Source organism: Motacilla alba, chromosome 14, assembly GCF_015832195.1.
Source record: "Motacilla alba alba isolate MOTALB_02 chromosome 14, Motacilla_alba_V1.0_pri, whole genome shotgun sequence".
Classification (NCBI taxonomy): Eukaryota; Metazoa; Chordata; class Aves; order Passeriformes; family Motacillidae; genus Motacilla; species Motacilla alba.
In genome coordinates this window covers 12924671-12949854 of record NC_052029.1, presented here as the reverse complement: position 1 = coordinate 12949854, position 25184 = coordinate 12924671, and the positions used below count along the sequence as shown (strand labels likewise).

General features: G+C 46.5%; 1 protein-coding gene across 1 annotated transcript; it reads left to right on the top strand.

The window, feature by feature from the left end:
• Positions 1-1471: 1471 nt before the first annotated feature.
• Positions 1472-14429, top strand: LOC119707202 (cytochrome P450 3A9-like). Its single transcript, XM_038151802.1, has 13 exons — positions 1472-1629; positions 4277-4370; positions 6366-6418; positions 7511-7610; positions 8172-8285; positions 8562-8650; positions 9623-9771; positions 10622-10749; positions 11412-11496; positions 11870-12030; positions 12464-12690; positions 13497-13659; positions 13816-14429. The coding sequence occupies exons 1-13, from the start codon at positions 1559-1561 to the stop codon at positions 13912-13914; spliced, it is 1533 nt and encodes a 510-aa protein (XP_038007730.1). The 5' UTR covers positions 1472-1558; the 3' UTR covers positions 13915-14429.
• The last annotated feature ends 10755 nt before the right edge of the window (positions 14430-25184 follow it).

Below are 25184 nucleotides of genomic sequence, written 5' to 3'. Positions count from 1 at the left end.
TTTTTACTGAGGATGGAGAACCCTACAACAATCCTATTTCCTGAATAAACTGTGTTAACTTATTTCCCAACACAGTGAATTAGGAACATTTTGGTGTCCAGTAAACTCAAATTTCAAGGCTGTGTCAAAATGGGCAAAGAGGAACCCTGGAGCACCAGTCACTGCTGTGACCCCTTCCTGAAGGGGAAAGCACCTCTTGAACCTTGAACCATGCTCTTGCAACATCTCTGAATCAAGAAAGGCAGAACCCAGCATAGGCTTGGAAAGCTGTGTCATAAACTTGTCTGTTCACGTCAAACTAAAGTAAACTGTGTTTATTACAAAGTAATCTAGAACTGTTCTGTCTCCAAAGGCCAGAGCAAAGGCCGGGCAAAAGAGAAATGAGATACAAATGCTGAGATAAGGCAGATAATGCTCCTTGGAAAGTGGACTGAGATCCACTGCTCAGTCAGTGCAGCGTCTATCACAGCCACATCTTTGCAGACCCAAGGCTTCTGGTGTGCCAAAAGATTAAAACACCCACGCAACTTGCCTCCAGTGCAGACAGTGGACTCCCTTCTGAAGGCAGCAGCTCTGCTAATATGAAGGGAATTGCTCATTTTAGAATTCTGAATAAAGCCCTAAAATTGCTGTAGTGCACACCGATGCAAATCATAGAACTTCCTGCCCTGGCTTGATCCCCACTAACGAACACCATCCAAAGAGCTCCGTTTTCTCCCCATCATAATCTCCCCTCAGCACGTCCACACCTGCTCTTGCTTTTCAGCATCATCCTTACAGGAGAGCCTGTACAAAATTTGTTTTCCCCTTTCTTGCGCCTTTTCCTCAGCTGTGGCAGAAGGGTGGGCACGGGATTTATTCAAAAGCCACGAGTGCTCGTGCTTTGGAAAGGGTGGCACTTCAACTGTTTACAGTTGTGGAGTGACAACATTTCTCTTACATAACACCTGGCCACAGGCCAGCAAACAAGGTGGACTGGACTTCTAGAGCCTTCAGAGGGGACAAATTCCTGCCTTAGAAGCTGCTTCTGACCCACTGCAGGCAGCGCTTGCACTTCACAACACAGAAAGAGAGATTTCAAACAAAATCTTAAATTCTGTCAAAGTTGATTCATCTGCTAGAAAGGCTCTTGTCATACAATATGTGACTAACCTTTTCCCTTCTCTTTCCCTTTTGTAAACCAACTCTGACACCTGCTATGGGATTTACCTTTTCATTGTAACCTGTTTTTATTTAGTTTGTTGTAGGAGCCCAGGGGCATGAGTCAATGGGAAGGCAGATATTATTTACAACAGGGAAACCAGCTGAAATGTTTGGCAACACATGCATTAAATAACTTGAACCTTAGACAGTTCAGTCTATCACATGAATGGTGTTTTTCAGATTAGCAGACTTTTCTACCTTTACCTTCCACTCCTCCTCTTTTGTCACAGAAGGAGGGCCCCTAAATCATATGACTGGATAAAAAAGATTGCACAGTGTGAAACGTTCCTATTTCCCACAGACGTGGGACGAGCACGTCAAGGCAGAACTCAGAGCCAATCAGAGGAGAACTGAAATGAACCTCCTGCCTTCTTTCTCTACAGAAACATGGGCCCTTATACTTCTTTTCGTGGCCCTCCTGCTAGTGTGAGTAAAATATTCTTTATTGATTCTCTGCTCCTGCCATTTCTCTCTTCTTGCCATTGCTCACTTTCATGCAACTAATCTGCTGAAGAGTAGATGTGATTTCCACTTTTCCAGCATCTAACCAGGCTCTGGGATGTAGCAGAGAAGTCTAAAGACTGTAGATGTGCGTGACCTTGCTCCAAGATTTGGAGTATTCCCATCCAGTTAAGAGATTACTGCTCAGTATCAAAGAAATAATTGGATAGTAACGATGCCAGGTACTGGTTACCATCAGGGTGCTGGTTCAGTCAGGGTCCTGATCCATCAGGTGATTTTTCACAGACATCCAGCTGTGCCTCCCTGGTTGAGGCTGCTCTGCAGGCAAGCCAGCAGAAGGTGACCCTGCTGCACAGCTGGAGAGCAGCAGAAAGGCACCAGGGGAAGAATATCTGTAGGATCAGTTTTTACTCCTGCTTTCTTCCATGGTATCCAGCTAAGATTCTCCTCAGGGGCACCTGGACCAGGAGGGGTCCTTTGCAGAGGTTTGATTTCCATCCCATGTCCCTCCTCACAGCTGCCAGTCCCGGGGGAAGGAGTGGAGCACAGAGCAATGTCAGCCACCTGCTCCTGGCTTTCCAGACAAAATCCCACTGGAGAAATGTACCCCCAGTGCTTCCCTGCTAGTGAGGAAATGCTGTTCTTGGCTTTGTTGGTGCCATTCAGCACTGCAGCAGGGCAGGGCTGGTTAAAAACCCCTGACTGATGTGGTGCACATGAGCATGGCCCGTTTGTCTGCCCTAGCAACTCTCCAACCACAGCAGCTCAGCAAGCTCAGAAAGTTTTAGCCATATTTTTCAAATTTTTCCGGTGATTTGGATCACTGAAAAGCCTGTTTGGAGCTGGCTCTTACAAAAAAACCCAAACCAACCAAACAAAAAAACCCAACAAAAAACCAAAAAAACCCCACAGAATAAAACAAAAACCCCCCCAAAACCCCCAAAAAACCAAATGAAAAACCAAACCCCAAACCAAAACAACATAACCAAAAAAGCCACCTAAGCTCTCCCATTTCAGTAACTCTGTAGCTATCTGAGATTGCTGGTTACCAGATTTGTGCCTTCTGCAGGCACCTGGAATTCTGTTGAGGCAAAAGGGACTAAACCCAGATCTTTCTGCTCTGATATCAGAGATAAAATAGAAATTTCACTGCCATTGACACAGAGAGGTTGTTTAGATGCCTTTTGTCCAGCTGGGGCAACGCTCTTCCAGTTCACAAAAGAGGGAATTTCAGGCATTTCTGGTTCACATCCACGGTAGGAACAAGTAATGATTATTCTTTGGCTTTACACTTAATAGTCCTTTTCAGTCTGCAGAAAACCCTGAGACAATTTAGTTGTAGGAGTGTTAGACCACATTTTCCTGGCCATATTTCAAGTGGTTTAAGCCTGTTTTCCAACAGTATTTCTGGGCTTTGTATTTCTGGGCTTTGTAACCAGCCCAGCCTGACATTTCCTGGTCCTCCCACAGCCTTGGCTACCTATAAACATTACAAATGAGAATTCACAGAAATTTGATTCCTAGTAGTGAATTAACCTTTGACAAAAAAGATTAAATATTGACAGACTGAGTTGTGCGAAACCTTTTTTCACCTGAACACACCCAGCTTCCCATTTTTCACCTGTCCTGTTTGGATCATAAGATGGGATCTGTGTTTTTTGCTCTGGCAGAAGCTGTGCTGGGCGACACTGATCTCATTTGGGGTCCCCAGAATTAAAAAAAAATGAAAATTGGTAATTGTAAGGGAGACCCTCCCTATGTCTCAACCTTGGTTTTGGCTTTTCAAATAAGCATCCCCAAGATCCTATCTGAGCAGTTGCTGCCTTGTGACCTGAAGAGGATCTCTGATAACATCCCTCTGCCAAACCTTCCCTGCTTTACTTTCCTTCTGCAATGAACTGCTCACTTGGGAAGCTGCAGCTGCTAACTAAAACCAAATATTTTGAAGAGCTCTTTCAACCCAGCCAAAGATGAGCTTCAAAGGGCTGCAGCCCAGGCCCTTGTTGAGAAAGAAAGAGAAAGCCCCTAGGTAGGAGCAATAACTTCAGAGCTGCCAGGAAGGGTGCTTCAGAGGAAAGAAATCTGCAAGGCTGTCAATAAAATCTAAAGAGAAAACCATCAAGACTACGCTTCCACTGAGCTAATGCTGGACTAAGGGAAGGAGAACAATTACTGAAATTGAAGGACAGTTTGACAAAAAGCTCTGTTTGGGACATTATTCCTGGCATTGCTTTGATTTCTCTTCAATACAATCATGTAAGCTTGGCGTTCCTTCTTCCAGCTCTGTTTTCTGCCTCTCCTTTGGTAGGCAATGAGCCCCTTTTAGGACTTTTGCTCAAGATTTCCAGATGCTGTCTCCACATGTGGTCTGGTTGAAACAATTGCTTTCACACCAAAAGGGTCCCTCTGAAGCTCTGTGTGAGCCTTAGCATGGTTATCAAGCAGTTTTTTACAGGGCAGTTTTCACTCAGTCAGACTGCTTTTTTTCCACCACTTGGATCAACCTCCTCTCCCTCATGTCCCAAGGGATGTTGCTGCAGTGTCCAGGTTGAGGTGAGCTCGCAGCCCCAGTGCCACAGTGATGTTAACACTGCTCTTTTCTGTCCCACAGATATGGGATCTGGCCATTTGGTCTGTTCAAGAAGTTGGGCATTCCCGGGCCAAGACCTCTGCCTTTCTTTGGGACATCCCTGGAATATCGCAAAGTGAGTGCCTGAAGCTGCCTTATCATCACAGAGTGGTGATAAGTTATCTCTAAGTGCCAGCTCCTCTGTTACACAGGGCCTGTGCAAAGGTGTGCTGGCTTTGCACGGGAGGCACTCACGGAAGCGGTGCAAAGCTTCTGTGTAAGCGACAATCTGTTTGAACCTCTGGAAAGCTGTACACGCCACTGTGAAAAACACATGCTAAAGACAAAAGAAACCCGGGAACTCTTTCTTTTCCAGTCAGCTAAGAGGTAGCAGGGGCTGGGCCTGGTTGGGCGGCCCCTTCTGTGGGTCTGGGCCCCGTTTCTGTGGGCCCCTCGGCCTCCATCAGGTGCCGGGCAGGGGAGGGGAGCGTGTGGGGGGCCGAGGCCGGCTGGGCCATGGCTGCCATTTCTGACATCTTGCTGCTGCCGGGCCCTGCCCTGCCACCTGCTCGGGACCCAGCCGGCTGTGCCAGCCTCAGGAGCAGCCCTGGGCTGGGCCAGCTCAGCCAATTCTACCACCATTGAGATTTGCCCACAGCCACCGGGCAGGGGAGAGGAGAAGCCATCAGCGCCCCTCAGCCATAGTTCCCACCACAAACTATACTGGGCCCAGCCAGGTCAAGTGACCATGTGCAGGCCCTGGGTGAGATATTAACTCTCTGAGTGCCTCAATCCCCCCTCGAGAGAAAGAAAGGAGCAAAATGCAGGCAGTGTAGAGGAGCAACATGAAGGCACTGAAGTCAGTGAAGAAGGAATCAAGTTCAGATGGGAGGGATGAGGAGATGTCTTGATCTTAGGGCTGAAATCCTCCTGTAAAGCTGTGGGGGAAGACTCTTTTCCCTATAACGCATCAAAGTATGGGGAGATGAAAGTGTTCAAATTGTAGATATAGACAAAGGGCTCCACGCTAAAGTAAGTGATGTTAAAGCAGCTGTGATCCTATGAGAAGTTTGAACAGAGAAGGAGAGAAGAGTGATGAAGATCCTGTGCCCACAGGAAGAAGATGATTTCAGAGATAGATAATGAGAACCTTTGCCTTTGAACAGCTCATTTTTAAAACAGTACCCCAGAAGCTGACAAAGCCCATAAACACAGCTGTGGGAAAAGCTGGTGGAAAATGGGAGTGATTTCCTGATTGCAGATTTCCCCAGGTGGCTGCTGTTTGTGGAAGTTAAAAGCCATGAGAGAACTGTTTTCTTGTGGGGAGATCTCCATAACATTTACAAGAGGGACTTCTCTCCCTAAGGGAACCGAAGAAAGACTATTCTAGAGGTGGCAAACTGACTGAAATTTTAGGTTTTGTTTCTTTACATTGTCATTGGGAAAGAAAGGCTGTAGTGGGAGGAGGAGTGTCCTGAAGGTTTTGTTCTTATTCTTATTACTCTTTCTTTTAGTTACTGTTAATATTTTTTTCTTTTAAAGGCTTTTAAAGTTTTGAACCTGCTTTGCCTTTCTCCTAATCCTACCTCACAGCAGGAGATGAATAAGTACATTCTAGTGAGTGCACTGATGATTGGTCAGCGCTGAACCCACCGCACTAATTGGCGCATCGGCCGGGAAATCTCAAATTGGCGAAGCAAAACCACTACAAAAGACCAGTGTGGCATAAGGCCCAGCAGCACAGACTAAAGGGCATCCCCAAAGGAGCACTCCTGGCTGGCTGATTTCCAGCTGCCCTTTGCCAGCGCCCTGGCCAGCAGCTCCGTCAAAGCACGGTGCACATTCATCCTTCATCATGGCTTTGGCTGCTCATAAAACAACTCTGAACGTTAGTTTAGAGCTATTCCTCCCCACCCACCGTGTCCAACATCATCCCTTCCACTGCATCCTCTCTCAGATAATTCAGCACGAATGCTGCCAGAGCTCAAGGAGCATTTGGACAACACTCTCACACACGTGGGGGGATTTTTGGGGCTGCCCCGTGCAGGGCCAGGGGTTGCACTTGGATGGTCCCTGTGGGTCTCTTTCAATCCAGGATAGCCCAATACAATTTTAAAATTGCTTTCCACAGGGTTTCCTGGAATTTGACACAGAATGTTTCCAGAAATACGGGAAAGTCTGGGGGTGAGTATGAACCACTGATCTCTTCTGAGAGTAAAACTAGAATCTGCACAAATGGGAGAAAATGTTTCTTAGGAAAGCTCCCTTTTCTCCACCTGCAGCCCTGACAGTCCCAACAGGATGAGAGCAGCAGTGACAGGTGCTGCTGGTAGCTTACTTGGAGCCTGGTGACACAGAGCTGTGTCACTGTCACATCATATAGAAACTATTTTGACCAGTGCTGTGAAAAGCAGTTTAAATCTGGTAACAAAAGGCCCTCACCTGCCCCTAGCAAAATCATCAGCAGAACTATTTCCTTCAGCAGGATCTGCACCTGGGAGGTTGGGTGCCTCTGGTTTACCAACAGCAGAGGAATGTGACTCCCTTTGGAGCTGATCCAAAGAATTCCTTGTGCTGCTGATCCCCACCTGCTGCAGTTTATGACTCTCCTGTTCTAGACACCTCCTCCCATAGCTCTCATCACTGCTGTCATAGCTTAGGCTACAACCTTGCATATCCTGCATGATGCATCCACTGGTCCATACAGCAGCTTTAGGAAATGGAGACTGGAAAATGTATGTTTGCACAAATGAGTAGAGAGCACAGATCAGCTTCATCTACATCTGTTCCAGGAAAGCATTCAGAACTGGCAGCTTAAAAAGACAAAAACAAGGACTGAGTTTCATCTCCAAGGATGTCTCAGTGCTGTCAGCCCAAGTCTCCAGACACCCAACTCAAGAGCCTAAAAGGGGTCGAACATGTTTCCTTCTAATACTGTAATGTGTTTAAGTGCCTGGAAAAACACAGAGAGTCAGGGGAGGAAGTGAAGACACTTGCTTCATTTAGTATCTGGTCCTTTGAGCAACTGAGCCCTGCTCATTTCCCAGTGAATTTGGAGGGTGTTGTCTCCCTTTACCATTTCCAAAATCAGAGGGGAAAAGGACTGGGAGTCCTTTTCCATCTCTAATTTCTACATGTCTATAGTCAGACAACAGAGCAACAAGGCTGATGATGGAAGAACATTTGTTCAACACATGGGCATCTTGTGGGCATCAGCCAAGCCTTACACTTCGATTATCTGGGGTTATTTACCTGGTTCTCTTCTCCCCCCACCAGGATTTACGATGGCAGACAACCCACGCTGGCTGTCACAGACCCCCAGATCATCAAATCTGTGCTGGTTAAAGATTGTTACAGCACCTTCACCAACCGCAGGGTAAGAGCACAAGTGCTGTGATCGACCACAGAGTCCAGAAAAGTGCAGGAGGAGACAGGCATGCCAAGCATCCTTTGGGAGCCAGTGGCTGCACTACAGGGAATGCTGAACACGACCACTGCATGTCACTGTTCCCCTGTCTTACAGCCTGGACTGCATACACGGGCTGGCAGAGGGAGCAGACCAAGTCTGTTCTCACACCTATTATATATTTATGCATATATGGATGGATTTGAGTCTGTGTGAGCATGCAGGAATGTGTAAGGGTGCACACCAGCTGGGATGCAGGGATGGGACATGGTGGGTAAACAGAGACATTCAGGTATTGGGCTGATTGGACTTTTGCTGGGGCTTGGGATGGCACCTCACAACTGGTTTAGTGTAGGAAAGGGGTTTATTTATGGATGTGTGCCTTGAGAGAGGCTGTTTGTCAGGCCACAGCCTGCTGCTAGCAGCAATGCCCCTGGAAGAGCCCGGGCAGGGGCTTGTATGCCACATTGCCACCCCTGCATGGAGGCTACTCTCTTTCCTGGGGTTAACTCCTTCTGTTTTCCCCTGCAGCGCACGGAACTGGCCGGGGTACTGACCAATGCAGTCTCATTAGCTGAAGATGACCACTGGAAAAGGCTCCGTACTGTGCTCTCTCCAACCTTCACCAGTGGGAAACTAAAGGAGGTAAACCAGAGGGGTGGGTACAGACTAAATCAGAGTCAGTAAGCAGTGTTTTCAGGCTGAGATTATCACAGGGGTCTGATTTCTTTAGTCAGAGCCTGGCAACTCAGCTGGCCTGTTTGATTAATGCCTAACTGAAACCAGAAAAGTCTTAAAATAAAGCCTGAGCAGAGAGCCCTTATTTGTAAATATTCATGACACTCCCTGTAGCCTTCATGAACCTGTGTAAAGGAGTAAAATGTATTGTCCTGAAGTAACCATGCCTGGTTTGTGTTACAGATGTTCCCTATAATGAAGCACTATGGGGAAGCTTTGGTGAAGAATGTTCAGAAGCAAGTGAAAGAGGACAGCTCAATATCTGTAAAGGAGTAAGTAGTTGCTAAGAGCAGCAGGCAGAGCAAACCTTGTTAAAAGTGCTGTGGTTCATTGGCTACCAGCAATGCAGATCTTTCTCTGGGTCAGCAAGGGCTCTGAAAGGAGGAATGGGACTTGTTGAAAGCCTGACTGGAAATTTAAAAGGGGAAAATTTAATTTGGATGTTAGGAAACTTCCCAGAGGTAGATAGGAAGGAAACTGCTCCAGCACAGCTTTGTGAATCCAGAGATCCAAGATAACTCCAAGACTGGCAGGAAAACCCAGTTTTTCCTGCAAACACTCAGGATCTCTGTGCAGCACCTTCTCCTTTCCCAGGACATGGAGGATGCTGACCTCTGTCCCACACAGAAGCATGGGATGCTCATCCCTCACGTGGCCCATTGCTGGGGTTACTGAGGCTGTAGAGTGGCCCTGAGTGTTTCTGCCTCATCTCTGCCCTCCATATGGGCTCTGGACAAAAACCCTGTGTATTGAACCCCAATTTCAAAGCAAAAACGCAGCAGGGGCAGCTGCACACCAGGAACCACAAAGCAGCAAAGCTCCCCTTGAACCAAAACACTGCAAGGGAGGGCTTGGACAGCTTGGAACAGGGAGCTGTGCTGGGTGGAACTGGACCACTCCCAAGGCTTGTTTGAGGCAAGGTGTGCTGTCACCCCTCCTCAAGAGGTCACCATGCTAAGTTCCACATGCTGCCCTTCCACCAACCCATTCCATGTTGTTGTAAAATCCTTGGAGAAGCTGTCTGACTTCAAAACCTGTGCAGTCTTGACAAAAAAAGCTCTCTAAAAATCTATCCCCTTCTCTAGAAGTGCTGTTCAGTGCCACATAGCAAATTTTCTCTTCAAACATAAGGCAGGAGGTCTTCTAAGACTTTATATTTGAATGTCACATGGACATGAGGAAAAAAATACATTCATTCAGTCCAAATATTTAACCACAGTGTATGTTTTTCTACCTTCCATCAGCATCTTTGGGAGTTACAGCATGGACGTGGTCACCAGCACTTCCTTTGGTGTGAACATTGACTCCATGAACAACCCCAAGGACCCCTTTGTCAGAGAGATGAAGAAACTGGTCAAGTTTGACTTTTTTAACCCAGTCTTCATCTTGTCATGTAAGTGAGTCCAGGTTTTGCTTGGACGACTTCCCTTGCTAGGAATGAAGTCCTACTGTCTCTTGTTTCATCAGTTCCTCATTATGACCTTCATGCTGAAACCCTGGGGGTGAGATGGGTAAAAGCTTCCTCCACCTTTGGCATCCCCAGTGCAAGAAACTTATGAACCACCCAGAAATATCCAATTAAGTGCTGGGAAATTGTTCAAAGGTTGAAAAGCAAGTGAGGCTTAAGGAGAGCACTGCTATCTGAAATGCATTTTTTGGAAGAGAGTGCTGAGTGGGGACTGTAATTAGATGCAATTTCCTCCAGTGCAATACCTTAGCAGCAGTGGACCTTAAATTAATGTCAGATGCCTTGCTGAAACCCAGGAAAATTTGGATCTGTCCACAGAGGGGGTTCTGGTGCTGTAGATTTCAGGAATCAATGGAGAATACCAAGATCCAGTTTCTATGAGGAAGGAAAAGCCTTGAAAGGGACTTGAAAATGTTTGCATGATCACAGCAAGACAGCCTGAACAGCTCAGCCTGAACAAAGAACTCAAAATTTTCAGTATTTCTCTTGTGAGCCACATGCCTTTTGTGTCCATAAGTAACCTGTCCTTAGAAAACAGAGCCTTAGAAATAGGAAGTGCCTTGGTCTTCTCTTAAATGAATGATTATACCCAGCTGGATTGTGCCCATGTGACACAAAAACTATTCCAAGGGAATGAAACAGAGGGAAAAAGGGCAAAGTCCATGCTTTTCTCATCTAAATAAATTAAAAAAGGAAATAAATTCCCAGTAGCATCTACAGCTATCAGGAGGGGTTTATTTAAAGAATGCAATTTAATTTTCTATTTGTTTTTCAGTTGCTTTCCCATTCCTTATTCCTGTCATGGCCAAGATGAACGTAAACATCTTCCCCAGTGATGCTGTAGATTTTTTCATGAGATCCCTTGCCAAAATTAAGCAGGATCGTGAAAAGGAGGCTCACAAGGTGAGTGGGAATTTGAGAGCAATTGTGGCAGAAAGTACACTGAAGTGAGATATAATTAGGGTGATGATATCAAAGGTGAAGCCAAAGTACAATGACTCAACAAAACCCTGAGCCTACTCAAGTGTAAACACTTCATTTTAATACTGTCAGAAAAGCCCCACCTGACCCGTCCTGGCAGAGAATCAGGGGAACTTTGTACATCCGTGATCTGAAGCTAAATCCAGATAAAGGCTCAGCAGAATTGGACTAACCTCAGTCTGCAGCACTTGTAATGAGAGAGTGAGAGTCCCTGAAGAAGATTAGGCAGAGGATGAGAGAGTGCAGAGAAAGCAGCACATGAGCAACAAAATCACCTTTAGGGTTGTGTCTTCCCCCTTTGCTTTTCAAAAACTGCAGTTTGCTTCCTGATCAAATTCTGCCCTTTAGAGTTTGGATCCCTTTGCCCCAGTTCATTCAAAACACTGTCTCCCACCCAGTGGCTTAATGGACAGGAACACACGGGTTTCCAAAACAAAAAGCAAGTGTTACATTTTTCATTAAGGAAGTTGTGTGCATTCTGGCAATGCTCTCAGTCTAAAACTTGTGCTTAGGCTCTGAAATCTGCTTTTCTGAGCCCTCCAAGGAAGCTTTCACCAAAGAGACTCTCCTGCTTTCCCTCTCAGGGCAGGGTAGATTTCCTGCAGCTGATGATCGAATCCCAGCGCTCAGGCAGCCAGGGCAACAACGAAGCAAATAACTCATACAAAGGTAACAACACCCAAATCCTCATCATGGGCACAGGGCTGTGGGAGTGAGGAGAATATGGGGAGGTGTTTGTGTCACCATCATCTTCACCAACCAGCTCCAGATGGAGCTCTGTCTCCTGGTGCCATGGCTAGGACCACTCTGTCTCCTAGCACCATGGCTAACATCCCTGTCCAGGGAGCAGGACTGCCATGTCAGTTATTTATGCCCAGGAAATCACCTGCCTCCTCTATCAAATGGATTTTTCCAGGCAGGTAGAGCAGTTATAAAAGCATTATCAGAAAACAATGGCAACAAACCTGCCTCAACACCACCTGCTGCTGCCTGCTTATTGCTGAGACCATCAGCCACCATTGCTTTTCTCATCTCCCCACAGCCCTGACTGACACAGAAGTCCTGGCCCAGGCATTCATCTTCATCTTTGCCGGGTATGAACCCACCAGCAACACCTTAGGTTTCCTGGCCTACGAGCTGGCCATGCACCCTGATGTGCAGGAAAAGGTGCTGGAGGAGATCGACTCAGTCCTGCCCAACAAGGTAAAGGGGGACCCTGAGTGATGGGGAGGACTCTGACCCTGCTGCCCTCCTGGTTCAGTCAGGGCAATCTTTAGCTCCTAAACACCATGGATTTTCCAAGAGCTCTGGAAGACACACACTGGGACAACTCAGTCCTGCAGTGATTTTCTTTTGGCAGCTGGAACTTTCCAGCCACTCCAACTGCTCAAACCCATTTGCCACACTCTGCACCCATGTACAAGAGGATGTGGATTTCCAGGCATTTCCATGACTCAGAGGTGGAAAAATGAAACCAGTTGCTCAATTTCTACCCTGAATTTTGTTCTTCAGTGAGTCTGAGTTAAATCTGGGACAGTGGGGGTTGGGGATACTCTAGTTAGTTCCTACAGTCATTTTAGGACAATCCAGTTCTGATGCCAAAATACCTGATCACCTTCCTCATGTTGTCCTGCAGGCTCCTCTCACGTACGAAGCAATTATGAAATTGGAATATCTTGACATGACAGTGAATGAAACCCTCCGGTTCTATCCCCTCGGGGGGCGGATTGAGAGAACCTGCAAGAAAGACGTGGAGATAAATGGAGTGACCATTCCCAAAGGTGTCGTGGTCACAATCCCACCCTATGTCCTGCACCGCGACCCTGAGTACTGGCCCAACCCAGACGAGTTCAGGCCAGAAAGGTACAAAGAAGGGAGGAAATATCTCACTGCTTTTTTCTCAGTGATTAAGCATTAATCTCTGATTAGCTTCCTAATGGTGTTCTTCCTATCTTTTTACAAACAATACGGATGAGAAATTGCAGGCTCGTGGGAATGTAATTTTAAGAAGAAAACGAGCTTTGCGCTTAAAGCAGGGTTTCAAGCAACATAATCTTCCTGGGAGAATAGCACTGATACCTCACAGGAGCTTGTACGCAGTTTTTAAGCTTCCTAACAGGGGGTAAATTTGGAGTTTTTGTAACTGCTGGCCATCCTCTTTATAATCCTTCTTGTTGAACCTGTTCCCTTCATACAAGCTTCTACTAAATATGCCAGACTCCATCCTTCCAGAATTGCTTTCCCTCCTTGTTTTCAAGGATAAACTTCCCTAGCTGGTTATTTTTGTAACGGATACCTCCTTCTCATTCCCAGAGAAACTGAAGCCATAGGCTGCTCCAAACCAAAACAACTTCTGGTTCTTCTCTCTCTAAATACCACAGATAGGAAATATCAGTCTCTGTGGGACAGGATGTTGCTTGGAATTTCACCTTGCTTCCCACTTCTATTAATCTGTGTGGAGAGAATTGATATCAAAGCCTCAAATGGGACCCCACCATGTCCTGGGGAAGGGCTGGGTCACAGCACCTGATTTCTGGGGTAGTTTGAGACACTTTAGGAAAAACTCAAACCAGGCTCTGCAGGGCAGCAGTGAGAGATCCTGAGATAAATAGTATGTGTAGGTTTTGTGGTTTTGCTGCCTTCATTTCTTTTCCCCAACCATCATCCAGGTTCAGTAAGGAGAACAAGGAGTCCATAGACCCATACACATACCTGCCCTTTGGGGCTGGGCCCAGGAACTGCATTGGGATGAGGTTTGCTCTCCTGATTCTGAAGGTTGCCATCGTCTCCTTGCTGCAGCATTTCACCTTCCAGACCTGCAAAGAGACTCAGGTGAGGGGCACCTGGAGGTGCGGGGCTGGCACGGGTGGAGCCGGGTGCCAACGCCAGACATTTCACACTTCCAGGCACCCAGTTGTGCCTGAACCTTTCATCCCTGCGTGTTTAACTTATCCATCTCCACCTGTGCTTTCCCTCTCATTGTTGCAGAGCCCAATCAAGCTGAGCTCAGTGGGGCTTTTAACACCAGAGAAGCCAATCATTCTGAAGTTGGTGCCCCGGACCAGCACCGAGCCTGCCAAGAACTGAAACCCAGCCATAGCCCCCAACAGCCAGGGACTGCCATGCTAACAAAGGGATCATACGTCACAGGAAATCTCTCCTACACATACAGACAGAAGAGCAGCTACAGTTAATTCTGGAAGCAATTACTACATATTTACTAATAAACATAACTGTCAGAAACGTGACATGGATCACTGGGCAGTGACAATACACAGTCCCTTTAATTTTGATTGCAAAACAAGAAATAAATCCCAATGAGAATCTGATCATCAGCTTCTAAAGGGACTTCTCCATCTGGAGGAAAGGAATTACTGCCACATCCAAGAAAACCAAGGTGAGATGGAAATTCAAACTGCCAAACCTCACTGGGCAGGGACGAGTACTGTTCTTCTGGGTGCATCAATGCTTGAAATTTCATGTGTTCTAATTGAGACGACTGGTGTGGACTACACATCCTAGTTACCAACCCTCTCCCATGCCATGTGTTAATTAAACTAAAGTGTGTACAAATACTGTCATTAAAAATGTTTGAGAGCTGCTCTGTGTTGTGTATAGTGGCTGATCACTTCCTATTTAAAAACCTGTATTCAGCCTCAACCCTTGAAATCATCCATGTACATTGCTTTCCACTTAATTTAATGAATCTGATCCTTCATTTAACACCATTAAACCCTCCCATTTGTACAGTATTTTGCAAACACTCCAGCTCCCACCTCTTACTTTGATTAAGAGGGTGCCTTCAGTTCAGCCCTGGCCAACCCTTTCCAGTGCTGGAGTGACAGAGGATGGATTAGAGAGAGCAGCAGCTCCCAGGAGGAGAGGACAGCCCCAGGAGGAGGGCCAGTGTTCCTGTAGGAATGGTCTGCACACAGCCTGGAGCTGAGCCTCTCCTCCCAGATCCATGGATGTGTTTTAGTCGTTGCTTGTGGTGTGGTTTTAGGTGCTTTGAGCTGCTCCTGTCATCAACAGGATGCTCTGATCCAATGGCTCATGCCATCCCTGGCCATTTAAACAGGGAATACCCAAAAGCAGGTGGGAAGTTCTCCCAGATCCAGGTTTCAGTTTATCCCAGTAAATCGTGCTGGTCTTGACACCTCCCAATGAAAACAGATAGCAGTGAAATGGGAAAGGTTTCTACAAGAGTGGTGGGATTCACATTCTCTGAACCTGAGAGAAGCAGAGAAAAGAATGATCAAAAGAATTCTTATCTCATTTGCTGCTCCTGTGTTGTGCTAAAGTAGAATGCAATATGGAGATTGTTTACCCACAGTGATGGTGTTTGTTTCCTTGGCCTATCAGGGCCAGGTGTGTGTTCAGATTGTTGGTCAGGAGACAGTCACGAGATTTTGTTCAGTTGAGTTCTTGTTCAGTTTCAATTTTGATGTAGTGTAATATAGTGCAATTTAGTATAGAATAATATAGTATAATAAAGTAATTAATTAGCCTTCTGATATCATGGAGTCCTCCTCATCATTCCTCCCACCAATCAGGTGAAATTTCACTGATAAAGATCTGCAAATCAAATCAAGTCATCCTGTAACTTTCTCCTGGCACCCTTCATTCCAAGGCATTATTTGCTGGATCATGGTCTGTAATTTTCTCCGGTGACAATGTGCTTTTCTCTTTAGTCTAGCAGAAAACTTGCACAAAACTGCAACGTGACCCACATGCTGCCATCCCACATAGCACAAATTTATTCAACAATTCAGGTCCATTTTTTACCAGTGACTATTCAGCAGTTTGGGAGTGGACAGGCGACAGCACAGTGGATTCCTCATCCCTGGAAATCCCCAAATCAAAGCTGTCCATTTTCCTGGAAGATACAGCGACATTCTCCAGGCTCTAATTCAAGAGTAAGCAGCTTGTGCTGTCCCAAAAGGCAGATAAAACAATTATAGTGCTCCCTTCTGATTCATCATCTGTGATAGACTGTTTGGGTTGTGCTGTGTACACAGCAAGGCACGGAGGAGTGCTGCCAATGAGGCCCTGCCTCAGTTTAATCTGTTGCCCATCTCTTACCAGGGGTTAGAAACCATCCCTGGAAGAGCTGGGCCTGTCTGACTGGCTGTGATGCTGCAGTGGTTCTGATGGGCAGAGGGCAAAGCATGGACAAATCAGTTTAGAAAAGGCATTTTTCTGTAGAAAATCCAGTGCCAGGCAAAACTAACTCAGGTTCAAAGAAAGAGAAAGAAAGGCGAAACTATCATGAAAGCAGCACATCCCTTACATGCCAGAGAGCTGCTTTGAAGTGATGAAAAATCCTTTGAGCACCTGATGAGCAAACTCAGGTGCCTTTGCCAGAAGCACAAAGGGTTAATCCAGCCACACCCCAACCCTGGCAGTTCCTTCCCTGCACGGGGCTCTCCGGGAATGAAGTCATTAAGTGCAACTGTACAGATCATTCTTCCAAATGTGAAAAATGTGACTAATTTTCCGGCTTCAGCCAATTATGACCTGCCAGGACTATCATAACAGCCCATAAATAATCTGTAACAAAATCATAGTAATGAGTCTTCTAGAGGAAAATTAGATCCTCCGTGTCTTAACACCATAAAAATACTCTGCTTTTAAGGGCTGCCTCCATCATTCCCAGCCCTTCCTATTCCTTTGCTGGTCACCCCTCAGCAGTGACTTGGCCAGGAGTCTGCTGGTCCTGAGCATCCATCAGATTTCACTGGTTTGGCTGTTTCCACTTTAAATCAGGTATAGCACTGTTTAACTCACCCTTTGAACCATTTTTGCTGATAAAACATTTATTTTATCTGGACTCCTTGCTGATTCATAAAATCAAAGAATCTTCATGGTTGGAAAAGGCCTCTAAGATCATCAAATCCAGCCATTAACTCACCACCACGCTCAATCATATAAACCATGTCCCCAGGTGCTACAAACACTTTCTTTGAACACTTCCAGGGATGGAGATTCTCTGACTGCCCTGGGCAGCCTGGCTTGAGGCTTGAGCACTGTTTCTACCCACCCTTGGCAGGCCTGGGACACTGAATTGCCCCAAAATAGCTGGGTCTCATCAGAAGAAAGAAAAGTGTAAGGTAGAAATGAATTGTGGGGACACCTCTGTTTCTCTTCCCCACCTAAGTCCTCCCAAAGCCCAAGTGAGAAGGAAAAAAAGAACAAAGGAAATTGTTGTTTCCTCATCATTTTAAATCACATAGGGTTTTCTCAAAGGCTTTACAACCTTGTCTCAGAGAAGTTATTTTCACGTCACTGCAGCATAACAGATTCACACCCAGGGAAACACCAGCATTACTCAGGAACTCCTGTAACTATGCAGAAATATATTCCCCTTAACGCAGAAAGGGCCTTTCCACAGGAGGTTTGTATCCCATGGGATGAGAACTGTTATTGCATCAGTCCTGGCGAAAGACAAAAGGTGGTTTTAAGTGGGGGAATTTGTTTTCTGTTTCCTAGTTAACCACAGCAGAGCCACCCTCACTCCTAACTTGCCTAAATGATGCAATGCTTCCAGTTGATTGCAATGACCAAAAGGATGTTATGAAAAACAGGTTTCCTGCTTACAGTGAGGGAATGTTTCATGTGCTTCACCAAATCAGTTATGAGAGATTTCAACACCAGGCTGAGCCCCGACAGAGAGAAGAATGGTCTGACTATTAGCAAACCAAGTGTCCCTAAAGTATTGAAGTCTTTTGCAATTCTGCTGTGCCTTTAAAGTGAAAAATGAAACATTTCCAGGCATATTTCACCTGAAAGGAAGAACAGGCAGCATGGCCCCTTTTACCTCTACAGAGGCAGTTTCTCTGGCACCAGGAGCCTGCAAGTCAAGGGACACAAGTGGAAAAGGCAGCACAAGCAGGGCTGGGATTGATCTCATTCCCTTCTTCCTCTCTCCATCTCCCTGGTAGAAGTAACAAGCCAGCTTAGGGAATTACCAGATAGATTGGAAACATGGAAAACCTGTGGCTGAATTTATGCAACAACATCACTTTTCTCTGCTGTAATGGAGAGAATTAGGCATATTGAATTGCTCACCACACAGATATGGAATTTTGAAAGCCCTTACTATTGCACAAATGTTGACAGGATATTTTATTTACTGCATCATTAAAGGTTAAAGAGACTCATTCTCTGGAGGATTCATTTTTTCAACTCTTAATATCAATTAAAGCTAATTTCAGCTCTAACCAATGATTAACATAAAATATGGAAAAAGCTCTAACTGAGCATTTCTGTTCATTACTCCAATTCTCTTGCATTGCTGGGGCACTTTATAGGTACTGCTGCAGCTTTGTATCACCCATGACACAGATGATTTTCCCCTCCAAGCTTTTTGTTGTTGTTGTTTTTTTGTTCATGAAAATGTTGCAAATATGCTCAAAATATCTTTGATGATTTGGAACAAAATTCTTATTTAACTATTTCATAGCTGGTGATCAGGGATGTTCTCCATGGGCTTCCCTGCGTGGCTGGGTACAAACGTCTGGATACAAATTGTTCCAAGGCCTGCAGCTTCCATATCCTTCATCTGTATAATAAATAAGCCCACTCTGAGGTACTTGTGCAGCCACAAGTTTGCAAATGGAGTGGGGAAGACACCGTAGCTGTTCAAGGGAAAATGAAAAACCTTGCCTGCCATTTATGAACTGAAGCCAGTCCAGCACAGCTGGATGCATTTACCCATCTTCACTTGACAAAACACTGATTCCATCCACACAGCACAGAAAATAAGCTACAGTTAAGCTGCTGGGCTGTGTCAGAGGTTTGTGCAGCCCAGCTGAGGGAGCACAGCTCTCCCATCCTGGGGCTGTCCAGCTGGTTTTGCTTTGAAATTGGAGGTAGTAAAGACAGAAAAGACTTTTGGAAAATAGAGCACAAAGACAAACCCCCAGCATGGCCAGCACAGTCTTGCACTAATTTGCCACAGGCTTGTCTAACCTTTTCAGGACTTGTCTACTTGTATCCTAATTTTAGGCTATTTATTGTTAACAAGCACTAATCTGGGATCAATCAGTATCCAAAGGTCACAGCAGAAGGCAGAGGGAAGGCAAGGAGTGGTGCAGATGCTCTGAGGAAGGTCAGCTGCTGCCACTCAGGCTGCTCTCGGGGGTAACCACACATCAATCACCCCACCAGCAGCCTGAGCCACATCCAGGGGAGTCAGCAGATGCCTGGTGCTCCCAGTGATTGTAACAAGCTCCAGTGGAAATCTGCAGGATGTACAAGTGGGAAAAATGCATTTGGAGATGCTCCTTGCCAAGAAGGAGGGTGTTTCCCATGCTGGCTCTTGTGCCCAGTGCAGCTCTGGCCCAGGGCTCTGCACTGAGCTGCAGGTGTCTCAGGCCACTGAACTAACCACTCTTATTTTTCCTCAACTTTCCAAGACTGCAAGTGGCTTTCTCCTTCCCCCTCCTGCGTTTTCATGTTTAGCTTTCAGTGACTGGAATTCATTTGGCTGGGAGGAAGTGAAACTGCTCTCCTAAGTGGAAGAGCCACCTAATAAAGTTTTAATGGAAGATATCATTTCTAATCTTTACATTACATTAAAAGCCAGTCGGGAAATGAAAGCCCAGGAGGGTTAGGAGTGTTGGAAACACTCAGCAAGACAGCCTTATCTTCAGGGAGTTCACAGAGTAAGTGTTGCCCTAAGGAACAGAATTTGCAGCAAGCAGAGAGCCTGGGCTGTTACAGACTTAGCAGCCACGTGTAGATAAATGTGTTTATACTCGTGTGCATATCCACACACCCAAAAGGCAGAAGGGTATCTTAGCCTTTGGACAGATTCCCCAAATCCAGCTGAGTTATCTACCTGGGAGTGCCTGAGGTGATAAGCTTAGAGCCCAGGCCATGGCATGGAGGATTTACCTGCTCTGCACCACCAAGGTGCTCATTTAAACACCAAAACCACTGCCATCTTCAGGGCTTTTTTTGTGACTTAGATAGAATTGGTCAGTTTGGGCTCTTCCATAACCCACAATCTGAATTTAAGAAGCCTTCCCACCACCAGTTCCTTGCTGTGCTGAGCATCCACACAACACCAGTAGGAGCAGTTACAGAAATCTGGTTCCAGGAGCAATGGCAGAACTGAGCAGTTCTCAGGCTCGCTGTGGAGGGACTGAAACATTCAGGCACATATCAGAAAGACAATTAAAATGGGGGAGAAGAGTACCATGCATTTTTTGAAACACTGGCCTTCTAGTTTAAAAAGTTGACCTTGCAAATTTTGGTTGGGTGAGAGGAACCACATTCAGTGATCAATGTTCCTTCTCCCAGGTCAAGAGAAAACAGCAGCAAGTTGCTCCAGAGGAGGTTTAGGTTGGATATTAGGGAAAACGTCTTCATGGAAAGGGTTGTCAAGCATTGCATCAGGCTGCTCAGGGAAGTGGTGGATTCACCATCCCTGGAAATGTTGAAAAACTCTGTAGATGTGGCACCTGGGGACACAGTTCAGTGGTGGGCTTGACCTTAGATTTTGACCTTAGAACCAAATCAATTTGTGATTCTATAATCACCACCAAGAGTAAAACACATTCGAGAGCTGTTTTAAACTCCCAAAAACCAAACTTCAGAAAATGCCAGAGTATAAATCTTCCCAGGGACCCAGCAGGCCCCAAGGTGGCAGCAATGAAGTTTCTGCAACAAGAACTGAGAGCTTCCAAAGGCAGGAAGGATCTGCCAGGGTGTCCAGGCAGCAGCTGCCCCAGGGAAGAGCTCAGACCCTCAGCTGTGCTGACCCTGCTCTAAGGACAGCAAGAACAATGAGAAATTAAATTGCACAGTCACAAACCCCAGCACGCAACGGCTTCTGGCACTGCTTTGGTTTGTTTATTATAAAGCCACGTTGGCTTTGTGTTGGGTTTTCTGCCTTCTCTCTGCTTGCTGGCAGCAGCTCCAGAGAAGATCTCTGAAATTTTGCTAAAAGTTTCAGATATTGGTTTTCTTTGCAGCACCTGCTCCTTTGTAAGGAGTTAGAAGCTCCCTGCAGGCTCCCTCCCTAAACACACACCACAGCTGCACAGCTCATTATTTGCCACATTTATTATATAATCACCAAAACGTTGGAGGTTTAAACCTTCTTGTCTCTTGCCCATCTCTGAACTGGCTCCCAGGTGGGTTGGAGCACCAGCAGCTGGCCCTGCTGGGCTGCTCTGCCCCAGGGGAACATTGCTGTTCTCCAAATCACCCCTGGAGCCACAAAGAGGGAAAAACAAACCCACGAATCAACCTCTCCTCCCTGCTCCTACTCACAGCTGCAAGAGCAATGCAGGGAAGAATCAGGCAAGTGGCAGTCAGCTGGACACATATCTGAGCGTGATCCACACGTGCTTCCATCCTAGGGCAGCCTGATCCCCAAAGCCCTGAGCTTTCCCTGGCAAAAACCTGCTGAAATCATCCATCTGAGTATCCATCTTTCACCTGTAATTTCATTTCAAATCCGTTGTTTTGTAGGGGCTGCTGGACTCCAACCAAAATTGCTTTCAGAGATCTGGGAAATGTGAGAGGGGCTGTTTTCCATGGAAAACTTCACCTCACTGCAGCCCTGAAGTGCAGCCATCACCTCAGGCTCAGGGCTGACCCCTGGGGAGGGTCTGGCAGAGGGAACAATCTGGACTGCACATCACAGACCTGTTAGCTTGGCCTGCCAGGTGAGAACCCCAAAATGTTCAAGTTTGATGGCTCCCACCGAAAATCAGTGAATAAAAAAATTCTGGGTTTGGCTTAAGTGGGATCTGAGATTTTTTTGTCATTCAGGTGGTTTGTCAATGAAAGTTTTGTGGAATAGAGTGGGTACAGCTGATGCTGAGAGGCTGGGAAGAGGGAGTAGCAGCTGAGCCAGGAGAAAGGATCTGAAGCTTCAAACACACCACAGGCAGTGGGTGGGCTTTTTGAATAAGGAGAAAATTCATTAACTCTGTGTCAAAGATCACACGGAATTTAACGAAAATCTTAAGTAAAAGATGCCAAGTGTTTCTGAGGAGGCCTCCTGGATCTTTCCTTGAAGATCTGCACAGAAATGTGAAGGAAATGCTCCACTTTCAGTACCATACTGTGAAATTAAATGTTATCCTGCTACACATTCTTTTTTTATAGCCCACTTTCTATTTTTATTCCTGTTCTGCTGTGGAAGTGTTTGCTAATAATATATGATAGGATGCTTTGTCATGAAAAAACCTTGTATCATTTATCTGTTCCTGAAAAAAGAAATTCTCAGTACAAATCTAATAAGGGAAAAAATCCTATTCGAGCTCCTGTTGGAGGAAAGGGATTGATTTATGGAGAGAGATGAAAAGCACTAAGTATGTATTGCTTGGCAAAATGAGGAATTGTAGAGAACTGTCTTTATGCATTTGAAGGGTGTAAACATCAAAGAGGCAGAAGAGCTATTTAGAGCATTAGGAAGAGGCACATCTAGGAGACAAGAGCTGAAATTAAATGAACATCCTTAACTTAAAAATCATACTTCTGCCTGCAAATCTGTTTCCTGGTATTATTACTTGCAGCACTCTAATGAGTATAAATGAAGCTTATAGAAAAAAACACCTAATCTATTTTTCATATCTAATCTTCATAGCAGATCTTCCTGTAATGTTTATAAAGCCCAGATCTGGCACCTAATCCAGAAATTCTGGGACAAGAGTATCCTTTAAGCCTCCTCCTCCACCTTCCTATTGCCCACCAAATGTTGATCAGCACAATGGGTCACTTCCCCACCTCTGTGACCTCTGATTGCAGCCTGTGTGGTCAGTCTGGGATCAGACCTAGGGGAGCTGGGTGGGTTTAACAGCTTTTATTACAGCCAAAGGATAATTCTGATTGTTAACAACCCTTCTGAGAAACAAGAGCACCCTTGCTCACACCCTGCAGGAAACCCATCACTGATCCTGCAGGATGCCCAAACTTGTCTGCTTGGAATTCAGTTAATTGCCCACAAACCTCAGCTAAAGCATCAGGGGAGGAAAGGCTCTCTAGGAAATCAGAGCCCCTGCTCTCCTCCAGGCTTTGCAGGACACCCCAAAAACTCCAGAGTCTCACGTGGCCTGACAGCCCACAGAGACCTCAAGGACAGAGTTTTGCTCTCCCACCTCAAGGATAAAATTTTGGAGTAAGGAGAGCTCAAGGACGGAGTTTTGATCTCTTTTCCAGAAGGCTTTGGGGTCCCCCCATGCCCATCTGGGGTGGGATGGGATGGCAGCACAGCCATGCCAGGCTCCAGCTGAGCTGACCTCAGCCTGGCAGGGGTCTGCACATCCATATGGATGAGCCTGGATAATTGGAAATGGCCTGCAGCTGGAGGCTCACAGCTGAAAAACATCACTTGGTTACACACCTCCCTTCTGATTCCTACCAGCCAGCCCAGGATAACAAGGCCTGTCCCTCTCTGTGCCTTTTCTCAGCAGCATTTCACAGGTGACAGGTGCTGGGGGTGGCAGGAGAGGACTCTCCGCTCTCAGCCTCCCCAGAGAAATCCTCAAATCCTTCCAGAATTACAGACGCCTTTATAGTATTTTTTCCTGCCTAGATTTTTAGTCTAAAGGCAAGACTGCAGTCTCATATTAGCCATTAAAGTGAAGGAGGTGCTTTCTGTGCTCCCTCACTTCACCTGCAGGAAAAGAGGCAAAACCCAGGGGAACAGAGGCATCAAAATTGCTAAGTCAGAGCACAGAGGCCATGAAGGCTGTGACTTCCCAAACATCCTGATCCCTTCAGTCAGAAACCACTTCATCATCAAACACAGCATTTCATGTGCATAAATGAAAAGGAAGAGAAATGATTGCAATAAGCTTCTGATAACAGCCAAGGTTCACAACTGAATCTGTGATATTTTAACAGAAAGCATATTTTCGTGTAAAATAAACATGATGCCTGTGAATGACAAGCTCCGATTTACACTCCTGATGTTTCCAGCCCTACAGCACCATAAGAACATTGTAATGAAAAATGCTCAGCAGCAAATAGGAAAGGCTGGATCTCTGTAGGCAAGAAGGGAATTGCACTGCTTCCCATGCCCCTGCCTGGGGTCACCAAGGCCCCACGCTTGCTCACATCCAGAAACATCAGTTCCTGAAGGGATGGAGTTTCTTAGGTAGCCACAGCCCTGTGCAAAGCCTGAGAAGCTGAGCAAAGCTTATCCAAGCTTGAGGGCAGCAGAGGTGCTCAGACATGGGCAGGGGACACAGGGCTGGGGCAGGGCTGTCCCCACCCCTCCCTGGACGCTGACTCCCACTCTGCAGCCTTTGCAGCAAACTCACAGAGCACAAGCCACAAACCCAGAAAAATCAAAACAACATCTCACCATGCTGGGAGAAAGGCCAGGTGGGTGATGGGGCTCCCATGGTGAGGCAGGGTCGTGCTTTCACCGGAGACCCACGCATCTCCAGCCGAGGTCAGGAGAGGAGTAGCACAACCAGGCTGAGTTAAATGGGCTCTGGGCCCGTGGGAGGGGTGCAGAGCCCAGGTGAGGCTGGGCAAGGTCTGCTGTCTGCACCCAGGAGGCCCTCTCCATCCTCAGCTGGAGGAAATCCCTGCCTGACAGTTCAGGGCCTGTCTGGTAGAGGTCTGAGGCTCTCCAAGTTTGGAATTAATCTGAGAGAATCAAGGGATGCACAGTACAGGTGCTCACCACCCACTCACCAATGCCCAGCCTGTCCCCTGCAGCCACTGGTGACTCCCAGCCAAGCCCCCCAGTTTATACACTGAGCATGGTGTCCTAAGGTAAGAATATCCTTTTGGCCACTTTGGGTCACCTCTCCTGGCCATGGAAGGCAGAGCATGAGACCCTGAAAAGTGCTGGGCTTGGGGTAAGCTCCCCTCAGCAACAACTCAGCCACTGGTGTCACCAGCACTGCTCTCACACTGAACCCAAAGCACTGTACCAGCCACTCAAGAGAAAATTAACTCTATCCCAGCTAAACCAGGACAGTTTCCTCTGTCCTTTTGTGTCCCCTGAACACCACGCTGTCCCTGCAGGCTGTCCCCAGCTGGGGCAGGAAATGGAGCAGAAAGGCACTAACCCTGCACGGGGCTGCAGGAGAAGCTGCCCCAGGAACCACCCTGCTGAGAGATCCCTGCGGCCTCAGGCTGCTGCAGGAGATGCACCACGCCAGGGCATGTGGCTCTCTGAGGGAGAGATGAGTCCATTTCTGTCAGGAGTGAATTTGGCCTGGGGCTGGATCTGTTTAGAATAAAGTTGGACACAGTGACCTGTGGAAAGCACTTGTTCAGCACCTGATGCAGTAGAGAGCCCAATCTGCAAACAGTAAAATCTGGATGCTCTTCCAACCAGAACATGTCCAGACACTGTCAGAGATTTCTGTGAGGTTAGA

Bases quoted from the DNA above. Each gene is read 5' to 3' on its own strand.
- LOC119707202 (XM_038151802.1), top strand. From the start codon at position 1,559: ATGAACCTCCTGCCTTCTTTCTCTACAGAAACATGGGCCCTTATACTT. The intron at 7,611-8,171 runs GTAAGAGCACAA...TTTCCCCTGCAG, and splicing joins GCACCTTCACCAACCGCAGG to CGCACGGAACTGGCCGGGGT. The intron at 12,691-13,496 runs GTACAAAGAAGG...ACCATCATCCAG, and splicing joins GACGAGTTCAGGCCAGAAAG to GTTCAGTAAGGAGAACAAGG.